This window comes from Anolis sagrei, chromosome 1 (assembly GCF_037176765.1).
Source record: "Anolis sagrei isolate rAnoSag1 chromosome 1, rAnoSag1.mat, whole genome shotgun sequence".
NCBI lineage: Eukaryota > Metazoa > Chordata > Lepidosauria > Squamata > Dactyloidae > Anolis > Anolis sagrei.
Window position 1 is genome coordinate 83,274,061 of NC_090021.1, and position 15,138 is coordinate 83,289,198.

At 37.2% G+C, this 15,138-nt stretch overlaps 1 protein-coding gene across 1 annotated transcript in view; it reads left to right on the forward strand.

Moving 5' to 3' along the window:
• ARHGAP18 (Rho GTPase activating protein 18) overlaps positions 1-15,138 on the forward strand; it is a 59,920-nt gene that overhangs the window by 27,809 nt on the left and 16,973 nt on the right. The window contains 5 exon segments of the mRNA XM_060753341.2: positions 1,239-1,299; positions 6,022-6,182; positions 8,410-8,575; positions 12,990-13,081; positions 14,683-14,760. Coding sequence (XP_060609324.2) covers positions 1,239-1,299; positions 6,022-6,182; positions 8,410-8,575; positions 12,990-13,081; positions 14,683-14,760 — 558 coding nt within the window.

Consider the following 15,138-nt stretch of genomic DNA (forward strand, 5'->3'; position numbering starts at 1 on the left):
TTATAAAATGGTGAATATAAGATTAAAACGTACTCAGCAGATGCTTTGGCCACAATTACTTTATGTAATGTATTCCTATCCAACATTCTCAAGCATACCAACATTGTTATTTATCATATATACTCATGTATAGGTTGATCTCATGTATAAGTTGAGGACAGGTTTTCAGGCCAAAATTACGGCCTTTGATATGACCCATGGATAAATCGAGGGTCATTCCATGGAGAGGGAAAAGCACCAATGCCATATCGGGGGGCCGCCACCTTGGCTACCTCCACCATTTCCCCACCCAAACATTCAAAAAGGCCAGAAGCAATATTTGTTTAGTATTTACAACATTTGTATCCCATCCTTCTCTACCCTGAAGGGGACTCAGAGCGGCCTCACACATTGGCAACAATTCAGTACCATGGCATGGATTTAATTCTATTGGCATGATGATTCCCAATAGATATCACAAAAATGAGTTGTATGAGTTGCCTATTATTGAGTGAGTATTCAGTTAAAGCATGGGATGTGTTTTTATTTTTTATGGAATTAGCATTGTTTGCTCTCAAAGTATACATCGTGAGACCAAAATGAACAGACATCCATTAGGGATTGTTGATGAAATAAATTTCCTTGCATTTTTTTAAAGTTCTGCCTATTAAGCATGAATTAACATAACAGCATAGCTCATGCATTGTTTAGAACGGAATCTAATGATTGTTCTATAGGTGTCCAAAGGAATATTATGAGTGTGAACTTTGTACAGATCAGTTATTATGCAGGAGTCCACATGTTATTGAACTGCTACTATCATCATTCTTCATCATTCCTCGTCATTAGGTATGTTGTCTAAGGGCTGCTAGGAGTTAAAGTTTAGGAAACATCTGGAGGCAGCATAATTCTTATGCATGATATACACAAATTGATAGGATAAGATGTTCTGTTAGTTTGAATTTGTGTTATGGTTTTTAGGCCCTTCTAAATGGATCAGCTACCTCTTAAAATATCAGACATGTTGTTGACAATATTGATTTAGTTCAAATGATAGAGTTGGAGAAGACCACAAGGGCCATCCAGTTCAACCTCCTGCCATGCAGGAGTCCAACACTCTGGAGTCCAATATGAAGTTTTTATATGACTCCGTTAAGCCACAGCAACTTTGTAATGTCAGTTTTAAGAAGATTTGCCTGTGCTTATATTGAGATTTAGATTAATTTTCTTTCCCTCTGCACTTATTTTCTGCATTTTAGGAAACTGGCAGTAAACCCCAGTCAGTAAGAACAAGAGAGGCACAAGAGGAAGAAAAAGAGGGTAATTGATTTTTTTTTGGTATTGTTCTATTACTTAGAAGTGACGTCGTCATCATTATCATCATCATCATCATCATCATCATCATCATCATCATTATGTTTATTTATATCCCGCTTTTTGTCTCCATAAGGAGACTCAGCAAGACTAACATTAAAAGCATTACAATTTAAAATGTACAAATATTAAAACGGTATTTAACATCATTAGAAATAAAAACAATTTAAATTGATAAAACAATTCAAATTAAATTCATAAAAACATATAAAATCACAGCAGCCTCTAGATCCTATCAACTTCAGTGAGCATGACTGGAAACCCAAGACCATATTGAGAAAAGCTAGAAAAGGGAAACAAGAGTAGACTCTTACCAGCATGTCACAACAGCCTTGCTAGTGGTTCCATAGCTTTCCTGAGTTTTTTAAACTAAAACCTAGGCCCCTTCTACACTGCAATATAATCCAGGTTATCAAAGCAGATAATCCAGATTATCTGCTTTGAACTGGATTATATGAGTCTACACTTCCCTATAATCCAGTTCAAAGCAGATTATCTGGATTTTATATGGCAGTGTAGAAGGGGCCTCAATGAGTTGGAAGTGTGGTTTGTTGCAAGCCCAAACTATCATGTCAAAAGAAAATTAAAATAGAAATAGGGAAGAGGAGAGGAAATATAAAGATGCCACATTGTTGTTTCAAGACTGAATTTGTGAAAATATTTCAATATATTTATGGAATGCCAGGAGCACCCAATATGTTAGCTGTTCCAGATAATGTTGTCCTGAAACTCCCAAGATCACTTGCTGTGTCTGTTTTGGCTAGGGCTGTGATCAGTTGTAATCCCATAATATGACGAGAGCCATGTAGTATCTAGCTCTGATGTCTCCATCAAGGGATGATTGCTCAGGAGCTATAGTATATTTTGTCATTGTCCAAAGTAATGGACAAGTTAGTCATTGTTTATCATGAAAGTAAGATTTATTTATTTATTTATTTGTGCTGAAATGTAAGTTAATAGAGGCCTCCTCTATCCTTCTGATGCTCGCTGGATGTTTGGATCTGACCATAGACACAATAGGTAGACCATATAAATTTTTAGCACAAGGTATCTGGAAGGCACCATGTTTTGAAGGGTTGTTTTACAGTGTGCAGTCTTCAAAGGTTTTCTGCTGGAGGTTTACACTTCAAACTAGAAATAAGCAAAAGAAGAATAAATAGCTTATGAGCTGAAGATGATTCATGCAGCCATGTGCCTGTGGTATAAAACACTATATCGTGGTAAATCTGTGGTCTGATGAAAACTAGGAAGCAGATGAATAAACTAGCACATGCAATGGGAAAAAGAAACATGTGAGAATGACTCATAGAATTGTAGAGTTTGAAGATACCACATGGGCCTTCTAGTCCAATCCCTGCCAGCCCCCAACCCCCTTCCATTGCAGACTAATGTAATCTAAAATCATGTTTTGATAACACAAGTGGCACAATCCCTTTTAACTAGATTTGTTAGTTCAAAAGAGCAGCTGAAATGGGTTATTAGGACTTTTTCACTTGGCTATTGGTCCATTTCTGGGATTAAGGTGGATCTAACTATTAGTAATTGAAGATTACAGGATACATCTAATTGTTTATCAATCAAATGGACACCACTGGCACCAGTTCCCTCTATCATGTGGCTTCCCCATTTCCTCTACCATTGCAGTTTGATGCATGTCTTCCTGAGGATTGGGGGGGGGGGGGCTCCAGAGCAGATTTGAGGGTGACAAGGAAGGATTAAGTAGCATTGTGTATGTGGAGGTCAGCTCAGGTGACACTGGACAGAACCCAGTATTTCTAAAAGTGTCACATCCTCCGCAAGGAAATAGAACCCCTCATTATGTGGATGTGTTCCTAAGATATGAGCATTTCTACTTGGTAACGTCCTTATGTTTTGAAATATACAGAAGCAGCCAAGTGAGATTTATATGTGCAATCCAAGTCTCAATCAAGGAAAACTTAAAATAGAATAAGGAAGCACAGTAAGATGGAAAATGTCTGACTAATTAGAAAACAGGGATTGGTGAACTGTAGCCAGAAATGCTAATTAATATATCTGATTTTTTTTAAAAAAGGAGAAAGAGAAGAAAGGAAGGAAGGAAGGAAGGAAGGAAGGAAGGAAGGAAGGAAGGAAGGAGGGTTTCTAAACTTGGCAAAAAACAAGAGGGAGGAAAAAGCATGCTTTCAAGAGCAGTGAGAATCCTAAACACAAAATTAAAATATTCCATTAATTTACAAATATGTTGCAAAATACAAAGCACAGGGTCAACATGGAAGGACAAAGCCGTAAATCCAAAATTGTATGAAGTCCAAAGATAACGATCAGCTAAATAATGTGCGTTCCCATGGCCATTAATAAGATTTTTCTTCTCTCACTTAAGCCACCCAGCACACACTCATTAGTAAGAACAGTTTCAAAAATTGGAGAACAGCCAAACTGCTGGGTCAGCAGAAGGCAGAGAGAACGCTTGAAAAGCCCAGGGTTTGTGCCAATAAACTCTTCTGCAGAATCCTAGCCTGGAAAAGCACCAAGCATTTATTTAAGAATTTCATAACATCTGGTTCTTCTTTTCCAGTGCCTCTTCATGAGCTTTTCAGAAATGGGAAATCCTGAAAGGCAATTTCCATCTGCTAGCTCTCCACAGAACTGAATGAAAGGGCACAGCCAAGGCAGCCCGTCTGAATCCTGATAGGCCACAACTGTTGGCAACCCTTCTGTCATGTGGAGCTTTGCTTCCAGGATCAGAACAAGATAGAAATGTGTTCTGGGTGCTGAATTGTCCAGGCTTATCTTTGTACAAATGTAGCACCTGTTCCTAGGCTGTGCCAGGGATTCTTCAGGAATAATCAATGTCATTTTAAAAGAGCACAATAGATTTTGTTCTGTTTTGTGTTATTGTAGCAATGGGTATTGCCTATTGTTTCAAAGACATCAAAAATCCTTCAAGTGGCTGAAAAGATTTCAACAAAGTTGGAAGTGTATTTGTGGTTAAGACTGTGAAGTTAAGACTTTGAATAAATATATGGATAAATTAAATGAAGAAAACATAGTCCTTTTACGTCTTGACAGAGTACTGTTAGTTCACATTCAGATAAAAGACTGAAGTGTAAAATAACACATGATCAGGCAATATAGGCTGAGTATTTCTTATCCAAAATGCTTGGGATTTAAATTTTTTCTCAAATTTTGGAATACGTACATTTGTATATACCCACATAATATGTCTAAACACATAATTCATTTATGTTTCATATACCCTTTATACACATAACCAGAATTTATACAGAATTTATCCAGAATATTTTTGATAATTTTGCACACGATGCAAGGTTTGTGTGCCTGGAATAATTAGAAAGCAAAGGTGTCCCTATCTTGTCCACTTATCTGAATACAATAACAACAACAATGATAAATGTTTATTGTTTGCCTCTCCTTTCGACTTCAGCCAGAGCACAACATAATTCAATACATTTATAAAATCACATATTAAAACAATTTCAATGCAACCATAAAAGCATGTATTACAACATGTACATATTAAAATACCTGAGACAAAGGTTAAAACACAATAAACATAGCATGTGATTTAAAACCAATTGGGTAGATCTAAGTCTTTAATTCTGTTTTAAATTCTGACAGCTCATTAAGCTATCTGAGGTCTCTGTACAGGTCATTCCACAGTTTTGGGGGTGGCAGGGAGAGGGTAATGAAAATTTCAGTCCAGTTCTGTCTGCCCCCCAGAGGACTTCGGTGTCAGGGTGAATTGTACAGGTTGCATTCTGCTACACATGTAGTCTGTACTGGCCTAGATTCTGTCTGTTGCACTGAAGTGGAATACACAAAGTTCATGATAGACATTTTCAAACAACTATAAAATTCGTTTTTTGGAGGAGAACATTTACACAAAGTGATGGATCAGTGTAAACCAGAAGAGAATTTGTCTCAATATTATTAACTCTGTTTATTGGGCTGGATCCAGTTTAGCCCATTTAGTTTATATAACAGAGATGAGAGTTAATATAAACCCATGAAGTACAAATCAGGAGAAGCCATTTTTGTGCACATCCCTCCTGTCTTCCTTCAATCTCCACACTGCCTCTTGTGCTGCTGGAAAGTCTTCTAGTTCTCCTGACCAGACTCCCAGGGAACATAAGTACTGAAGGAGAAAGTAGAGACCAGCTATCATTGTCTTCTCTTTGGTGAAGTACAGCATTCTATGAATAGATCTCCACATATCTCTGGATTCAGTCAATCAGAAGAGAAGATGGAGATGAAATTTGATAGCTACCTTTAAGTATTTGGACATCATGTAGATGATAAAGTAAACTTGTTTTCTATTACCCAAGAAGCAAGGACACGAAGCAGTTGATTCAAATTGAAATAACATATTGCACCATTAGGAAGAATTTCTGTACTATATGGAAAAGGCTGCCTTGAAGGATAGTGAACTGTGTCTTCAGAGGTCTTCAAGCAACTTTTGGATGGCCATCTTTCATGAATACAGTAGTTGTGTATTTATGCATGGCAGGTGACCCTTATGGTACCTTCCGACTGTGATTTTTATGATGAGTCCAAAATCTGGTAAATTCTTTATTTTTATAAATTCGAAATATATTATAAAGGAAAAAGTATTATGTAAAATTAATGGCTATTTTACTCATTTTCATTTTTTATTTTGGTGACTTCTAGCACACAGCCAACATCTTGATGATAACAGCCCAAGAGATGATGTGCCAGCAACTGAAACAGATATAAATCTGGAAATATCATTTTCTGAACAGGCAGCTAGTCTCAAAGATAACCCAATAAGCAAAGTGTCAAAGGACAAAGAAGATGACACACTCCTTCCTGTAAGTGCTTCTTGCAGTAATACACCTTCAGTTTTCATTTGTCACCCTATCTTTGCATCTTGTGACGGCGCATGTGGCGCCTCATATATTTAGAATTGTTAGTTGCAGGATTTTAAACTGCCATTTTATTTCTGTCTACCTTGTACATGTATAGTTAAATTTTATTGGTTACTATAGCTGTCAATTTATTGTTGTTGTGCACCAATTGGTTTGTTTCCCCAGTTCAGTTGTTTAGGCTCCACCCCTTCCAAGGGAGAAAGGGAAGGTCTCTCCCTCACCTTTTTTACCTCAGTAAAAGACTCATTGGATGGACGTGTCCAAAAGCTTGGCCCAAAAGCCCCTGGTCAAGGCATTTTTTGCTATCAGTTCTTAGGTTTTGACCCCTGAGTCTTATTCTTTATGTTCAAACCTCCTGAACGAAATTGTGAAGACCTCAGGCGCCTTCATTCCAGTTCTTTGGCACCATAGGAAGGTCTTGTCCTTCAATTTAGGCCACTGAACTGGGGTTGTGGTTTGCTCCGGCATCCATAGCCATTGAGAGAGAGGGAACAGGAAAAGCTTCTCAGCTTATTACTCCTAGGACCCTGGACTTAGAGTTTATAAAGTGTTTTTTCCCTGTTAAAACTTCAAGTTTGTACCTAAGAAAGAAAGCTAACTGTTAACAATAAACATCATTTTGAGTTAACTGTTGTGTTCTGGTCCTTGGGAGTTCCAGTTTCCCTAAAGGAGGGCAAGAAGCAATCCCCTGGGGAAAGCAGTCACGTCCATGCCTCTTTCTCTATAGCCCCAGGCGCGACGGCACACATCTTCAAAATTATCTATAATAAAGTTGTTATTGTTGTTCATTTGTTCAGTCATTTCCAACTCTTCGTGATCTCATGGACCAGCCCACAATTACTTAGTAAATGTTGCATCTTGTTGCTTGACTACTCACATGAAGGAGTTGTTTTTGTATGTTTGACCCCATGCTAATTGTGTGCATAGCTCCTCCTATACTTCCCTGCTATCAACTTACTGTCATGGATACCTAAATTAAGGAAGTCATAGGATGCAGACGTGGAAGTTGCCACACCTGAATTAATATCATGTATACAGATGGCATTTCATATACCAGGGTTTGATACTAGGCCCCACCACAGATACCTAAATCCACAGATTATCAAGTCTCTTATTAAAATGATTATAAAATTATATGTCTTGTTTAAAAACTATAAAGTAAATGCTTTATAAACTTCAGCATCTTTTGGTAAATGTAGAAGCCTTGCATAGGATTGCTTGTCATGCCGCCTTTTTCCGTTGCAAGCCATCCACAACTGCAGTCAAACATTCTGGATTTTATTTTCTATTTATTTAAAATCTGTGGTTGGTTGCTTCTATATATGAAAAACCCAGAGATACGGAGGGCCAGCTGCACTTTCCTTAAGTCATAACCACAGCAGCAGTACTGCAAAGATGTACAGGGAGCCCTTGGCATCTGCTGGAGTTTGGTACAGGGTCCCATTTTATACAGTGGTGCCCCATTTGGAAATTTAATAGATGATTTTCCTACCCCATCACACCTTCTACTTTTCTCTGCATTTAGAATTTATTCATTTGATTTATCACATGGTAGAGATTTGCATCCTCCCACCAAGATTTCAATTATTTATTTTTAAAAAAAATATCACTCCAGGTTGTAGGAAATGGTTTTAAATTAACCCTGATTTTCCCCAAGCCTCTTTGTTCATTGCATTGGCAACTGTAGAAAGTGGTTTTACATTAACCCTGATTTTCCCCCAAGGTAATTGTAAAAAAGTGGTTAAAAATTGGGGAAATTTGTGTTTTGGCTCCTCCCACACATGGTGTCATTGTTTTATTTACAAGCGGACAACAGGGATTAACATCACACAGAGAAATTGGCCACTTTGCTCATCTTTATGCCGATAATTTAAAAATAAGTCAATTCCCAACTGGCTCAGGAATTGTTGTGGAAACCAACACGTTAGAAAGGGCAAAATACCTCAACCCCACTTTTGAAACTTGCGTCAAGTGAAGGGCACCATGCCGTTTCTTAAATGTGTAGAAATGCTGATTTTACTGCATGGGATGAAGTCCATAGAATCGGATGAGACTACATGGGCAATGCAGTTGAACTCAGATTTTACCTTTCCTTTATTTCTTTGTTGTTTTAAAAAATCATAAATTGAAATTAGGATTTATGTATTATAATCTTAAATCTTCCATTTAGAATTTCAGATTGCCAAAAGACAAAACGGGTACAACCAAGATAGGGGCCCTTGCACCTCAGGATATGAAGAAAATCCATGCCTTGGCTCTCATTGAACTGACCGCGCTCTTTGATATACTTGGAACAGAACTTAAGCCACAAAAAGCAATAAAAAGTAAAGTAAAAGGTGAGCAGCTTCTGTTTGCAGTATGCATCTATGTGTGTGCATGTGCTTTTATATGCATTTATGTGATAATTTTAGCTGGATAGCTAACATTGTGATTTCTGCTCTGCCATATAAAAAATCCTGCTAGTACTTTGATTTCAGCCCAAATCTATAAACAGAAATCAATGCATTATTTTACAAATGTGAGATATGACCATGTCACTGACTTCTGGGTAGCCAGTCACATTTGTATGCCCTTATAGTCCAACCCAAGGTACATGCTTTTATTATCCATATATTACAGCTTCAAAGTTTCATGTGTGTTTGAATCCTTGCTAAAGAAGTCAGTACAATATCTATAAAGCCCTAAATGGTTTCAGCCCAGCTTACCGGTCCGAATGTATCTCTCCCTATAAACCATATAGGAGTTTACGATTGTCTGGGGAGGCTCTGCTCTTGGTCCTGCCTTCTTCGCAGTCACAACTGGCAGGGATGAGAGACAGGGCCTTCTCAGTGGTGGCCCCTTGGCTGTGGAATTCCCTCCCTAGGGATATTAGATCAGGCCCCTCCTTCCGTAAAAAAGTGAAAACATGCTTTTTGAGCAAGCCTTTGGAAATGTAGTGCAATAGATAAAACATGGAATTATGTGTGATTGAATATTGGAATGGCTCAAATGAATAAAGAAGGGGAGCCAGGAGGACATTGCCATCTTGTCCCCTGTGACATCAGCGCCCCTCCCCCAACACCAACGGCCACTCTGGGGCCAGAAAAAAGAAGGGGAGCCAGGAGGACGTTGCCATCTTGTCCCCTGTGACATCAGCGCCCCTCCCCCAACACCAATGGCCACTCTGGGGCCAGAATTGTTTTTATACTATGTCTTGAATTTTGTTGTTCCTATGTTGTACACCGCTGTGAGTCGCCCCTGGGCTGAGAACAGCGGTATATAAGCAAAGTAAATAAATAAATGATGTCTTGGATAATGATGATAACAGTGAAGGTATTGGTTTTCTATGTTTTTTTAAAAGGCCTAATGTGTGTATTTTATAATTCTGTTTGAAATGTTGTTTTTAGTTGCATATTGTTGAAGGCATCGAATGGCTGTAAAGCCTCCTTGAGTTGGAGAAAGACAGGGTAGAAATGTCATAAATAAATGGATAAATCTATCAGCTCAGCTGTTAGTAGATCATGCTACTTAGTAGATAAGGCTGCCATATGCACAGAAAAGGGTTAAGTGATATCCAAAGTGGGAATGGTAGATCAGTATCTCCAAATGTTTTCATTGTGTGACTTATCAGCTCCATTTGCCACTGGTAATATGTTGGCACTTACTACTAGTGATCTTTTGGCTGATGTGTTTTCAGTGAACCTTTTCAGTAGGTTTGACCTTCATATTTGCATCTTGCTCCACCTCAGCTCCACCCCTGCATCCTTTTGGAATTTTTGTTTGCCCTAAAGCCTTCTGGTCTGAATTATTCAGCAACTTGAGCCCTGAAACTTTTCATAACCGTGATTTATTTTAATTTGTGAAAAGCTATCTTCAGTGGCTGTAGTCCCAGGGCAGGAATAAAATAATAATTATAAAAGCTTGATTGGCAGGCAAAGAATCTCTGTAAGATATTCATTCTATGGGGTATAACAAAGCAAATGCAACATAGTAGAATTATCAAGTTGTTCTTTATTTAAAACACTATATAATGTGTGTGATTTTGGTATTTTATTTCCAGTGGGCCTGTTCTTTAATTTTTATTTTGTGGGGCATCTTTTTTTCCAGTTTGTCTTATTTCTAAATCATATGATTCAGATGTTTTTTTTATGTTTATTCACCATGGTAATACAAGTTGAGCATCCATTATTCAGGAATCCAAATCTGAAATTGCCTAAATGGGTAGGTGATTGCTCATTGATGGCTCAGTGTATAAAATGTTTTTTTATTTAAACTATTAGATATAATTACTTCCGTGCTATGTGTGTAAAGTGTATGTGAAACTTGAATGAATATTGTGCTTAGAGTGGGGCCTCATCCCATTATGTTCTTATGTGTAAATACATGTACGTATTTTTAAAAATTCTGATTAAATAAATATGAACTTCAAATGTATGCTTATATACAGATTTACAGTTTATTTTAGGTTGAGCTTTTGTTATATATTTAGCTCACCCTGGTGTGAATACTGTCCATCTTCCATGTGGCAGACAGAGATAATTTCACTAGTATTTTGCACATGTTTTTAAAAATGTAGATGTTATTAGTTTTCTTTCGATAGCTTTGAAAATTTAATAACTCAATTCCAAATAAATATAATGTTGCAGTATATTTAAAAGGACAAACAGGAAATGTTCACATTTTGTTAGCTCCTTACATTTCAGACCTTCTCTTTAATGTTTTACAATGACTTGAAACATGCTACCAGTTAATCAAATAGCTTCCTGGCCTAAAACCTGCAGTCAGGGTTCAGCAGAGATGATAGTGCAGTAGCTAAATAATTGAAAGCAGCAGTAAGTGATGAGAGAAAAACTGCAGGGAACAATTGCATTCTCTGAATGCAGTTTTGTTCCATAGTCAAAACAATAGCTTGTTCCAGTGCTGAACCAGCCACATAAGAAACTTGCCCTCCACAACTACCTGCCATTTGTTTGTACTAAAACTACTCCACGTATTTCCTGAAGGAGAGATCCTCCTTTAAAACAGTGCTTCTCAACCTGTGGGTTCCCAGGTGTTTTGGCCTACATCTCCCAGAAATCCCAGCCAGTTTACCAGATGTTGGGATTTCTGGGAGTTGAAGGCCAAAATATCTGAGGACCCACTGGTTGAGAACCACTGCTTTAGAAGAACACTGCTTCAGTTCATTTCATAAATGTAGTATCTGCATTCTCTGGCTAGAATCCTGTCTACTAGAGTAGATCTCTTGAATCAGTTGTTGAATAATGACTCAACACAATGGTAAATCCCCTTGATTCAATGGATTTCCTCCAGTCAGGACCAGCAGCTGGATTTAATAAATATATTGGGGCTATTGGGCCTTTTCCTGTTTACTCCAGTGTTTATATTCCATGTGATTTTTTTTTTTACTGATAATGCTTCGGTCTGATATTTTTCGATAAACTGACATAGGTTCTTAAGCTTGTATAGTACAACCCCATTATCCACAGACACAATATCCATGGTTACTCATGTTCCAGAAAATACCCTCCCCAAAGTGTTTATACACCTCTTTGGTATGCTTTTGATCCAGTTATAGTCAAAATATAAGGTTTATTTTTAGCTGCATTTTCAGGTATTTATAGGGAACCTTGGGAGTGGGGATATCATGCTTTATTAGGGTTTTGTGTATGATACAGACATTTGATAATTTAGTACATCATATTTTATATTCTGTAGCACCATTGATGAACATATATGCACATGTTTGTCCATAAAGTAGATCTATTTTTCATCTCCATACGTTTCCTCTTCCTGCCATTCCAATAGATCTGCCCCAGGGGCTTCTTAATCCTATGGATTAACAAGTGGTTAATCATTGGCCATGGCCCAAGTGGAGTAAGGAAATGTAGAATTTGTGTACCTCAACTTACCTGTGCATATACTCCATATTCTGTTGACATGATGTTTATAGAAGGGCTATAAGAAAAACTGTATTAGAAGAGAGACTTGAATTAGGTACAGCCATGGCTTGCTTATTTCTGCTTAATGAATTTTATAGCTGAGCTTTTAATCAAGGGTTTTCCTCCATAGTTGCAATGTATGATTTATTATTAAGGTGCAACGATGTTTTTACACATTGAACAAAACTTAGAAATAGCCATAATAGCCAATTTATGCTAAAGTAAATTGCAAAAATATATAAAATTGAAGGCACAAAAGTTTTGATGCTGTTACTTAATGGAACGAAGAATCCCTTATTAATAGTAAATTGAAATAACACATAATGTCTATGGGGTAATACAAGCAATACATATTTATGGCATCTCAGAACTCTATAGCTTCTTAACTTTAATAGAATTAAAGTGGGACAGCTTTGTTGGGTTGCTGATGCAACATTTTAAAAATACAGATTTCTACAGGTTGCTCTTTCCAGTATGGTACAAGAATAGGGATCTGGCAGAATTATAAGATTTCACAAGTTTCCTTCTTTTATGGATGGACAAAGAGAAATGAAGATTTTTTTTCCTATTTCTAGCATGAACCTTTTTTAATTATGCTGATTACAAAGACTATCTATCTATCTATCTATCTATCTATCTATCTATCTATCTAAGAGATAGGTTCCACTGTGGAATTTATCCCAAGGTAAGTGAGCAGAAAATTGCAATTGATATAGGTCTAGTTGGTCTGAATCTGTATAGATTTAACAGATAGAAAAATACTATTTTTGAAAATGTTTTTATACCTACCATCTCATGAGAATATTGTATTGTCTCTCCTGTCTTTCTACAGAATCTGGTCTTTTTGGTGTTCCACTGTCAGTCTTGCTAGAACAAGATCAGAAGAGAGTATCAGGTGTAAGGGTGCCATTTATCTTCCAAAGAGTGAGTGTGTTGACCATATCTTCAACAGTCCTGGATTTCAGCATATCTTAATACAAGCATGTCTGTGTGTTCCAGTTATGCTGTGTGCCTGAACTGCAGCATTCATTAATTATTGTATTTATTAAGAGTATTTATGAACTGCTCTTCAGCCACAAAAGTGCTCAGAGTGGTTTTCAGATTGTTAATTTGACTTTTCCCTGCCCTCAGGCTCAGTATGTATGTATGGAGAAGTGGGTGGAAGTGGGAAATATAAGTTAAGATTTGAACTCTGAACTAATGTTTGTACTGTAGCATTTACAATATACTTTCAGGACTTTTTAACATTATGTTCCTCCAATATCACCATCCATGCCACCTGAGAGCAGATTTTTTAGGGCATGTGACATGAGAACACCCCTCTTTTTTGGTGCTGTTTATGAATGTACTTCTACCAGCAGAACAAATGTCTTGGATGTTTACAATTGAAACAAATTCTTTCAAAAGAGTTGCATGTTCTTTGGACCCTTTAAAAAGTTGCTGCTAGCACTGCAGCATCCTAAAAGCCAATTTATATAGTGTCCTAAATTCAATTGCTAGTTTCAGCTAGAGGAGATCTATTAAGCTAATATTTATGTAAATGGGTCTATTTTAGTAGAGACTGCTTTAGTGGAGTTGTGTATAACTACCCATTGAAGTATTCTAACTCTACTACAGATTAAGTCAGAAAACTCCTCATCAGAAATGTTGTTCTGCAGAGCCCGTTGACTCATTCTTCTTCACCAGTATGCCTTATGTGTATAATCCACTCAGTGTGTAATAGAATTGAAAAAAGAAGCCTATGGATGGGCTTTGATTCACAGTTTATAGTGCTTTGTATTGGTTCTTGTAAAACATACCGTGCAAATAAATAATATAAATTAGACAATTCCGTTACATGGTATGCATACTTGGGGATAATGTGAACAAAATGTAACCTAGTGTTTTTCATACTTGCCATATCAGCCAGCTCATTTTGTGCTCCAGAGGCATGGACTCTGTTTTTTTGGTAGTCTGCATCAAGAAACTGCATGTCCTATCTACTGAACCTAACTATCTGTGCAAGTACAACTCTAAACAAATAGATTTCTTCTGTGGTTCATACAAAACTTCTTCCTTCACTAAAACAATTTTGTGGGAGACAGGGTGGAATGTATTTCTGCAAATGACTCGTGCCCATTTTCTATCAGAAGTAGAGCAGATGCAGTGTGAAATGGCCTTGCACTACTTAGCCTTTCAAGTAAGTAGTATTTTACAGACAGGACTGGGTAACTTGATCCCAAAGATATTCTTGAGTGGATCAGATCAGATTACAACAAAAGCAAAGCACCCCTAGTTTCCCAGATGTAGTTGAACTAAACTTGTTTTCATTTCACCCAGATTGGCTGAGGATGATGGGAACTGGAAGGCTGGAGGTCCCCACCTTTTTGTATAAAAATGGTTTAAATACAGACAGCTTCCTTCGTGGAGTGGGAAAAGCTTATGTATTACCATGGTTACTGTAATATCAGTGTTCACTCTTATATCTGTGCCAATGTTTTAGCAACAAGCAGCAATCTTGAAATGCTTTCCATTTTCATTTACAGCTCATTTCCCACATAGAAGAGGGAAAACTGGAAACGGAAGGACTTCTTCGAATACCTGGTGTTGCAGCAAGAGTGAAGGTAAAAGGAAATTTCAGCTCTGGGAAGATTGTACAGTGTCCATTATAGTCCCATTACACTTGTGTTCTGTGTCAGATGGAACACTAAAATCTTTAAAGTATTTCCAAGATACAAACATTATTAATGACTCATTGAACAGTGGACTGTTGTTTGTTTTTCAAACTGAGAGTGGAAACACAATGGAAAATTGGATCCCACAGGATAGATGTGTGTGTTAAAAATTATTACATTTCCAGATGAGTTGTTAACAACTCTATGCTTTTCATATATAGCAACGTACGTATTTGTTTGTTTGTTTTTAAATGAGAGAGAAGGTGAAGAACAATTTCTTTATTCTTCTTACATATTGACTTTTCATTGCTGTGTGATGTCCACTAG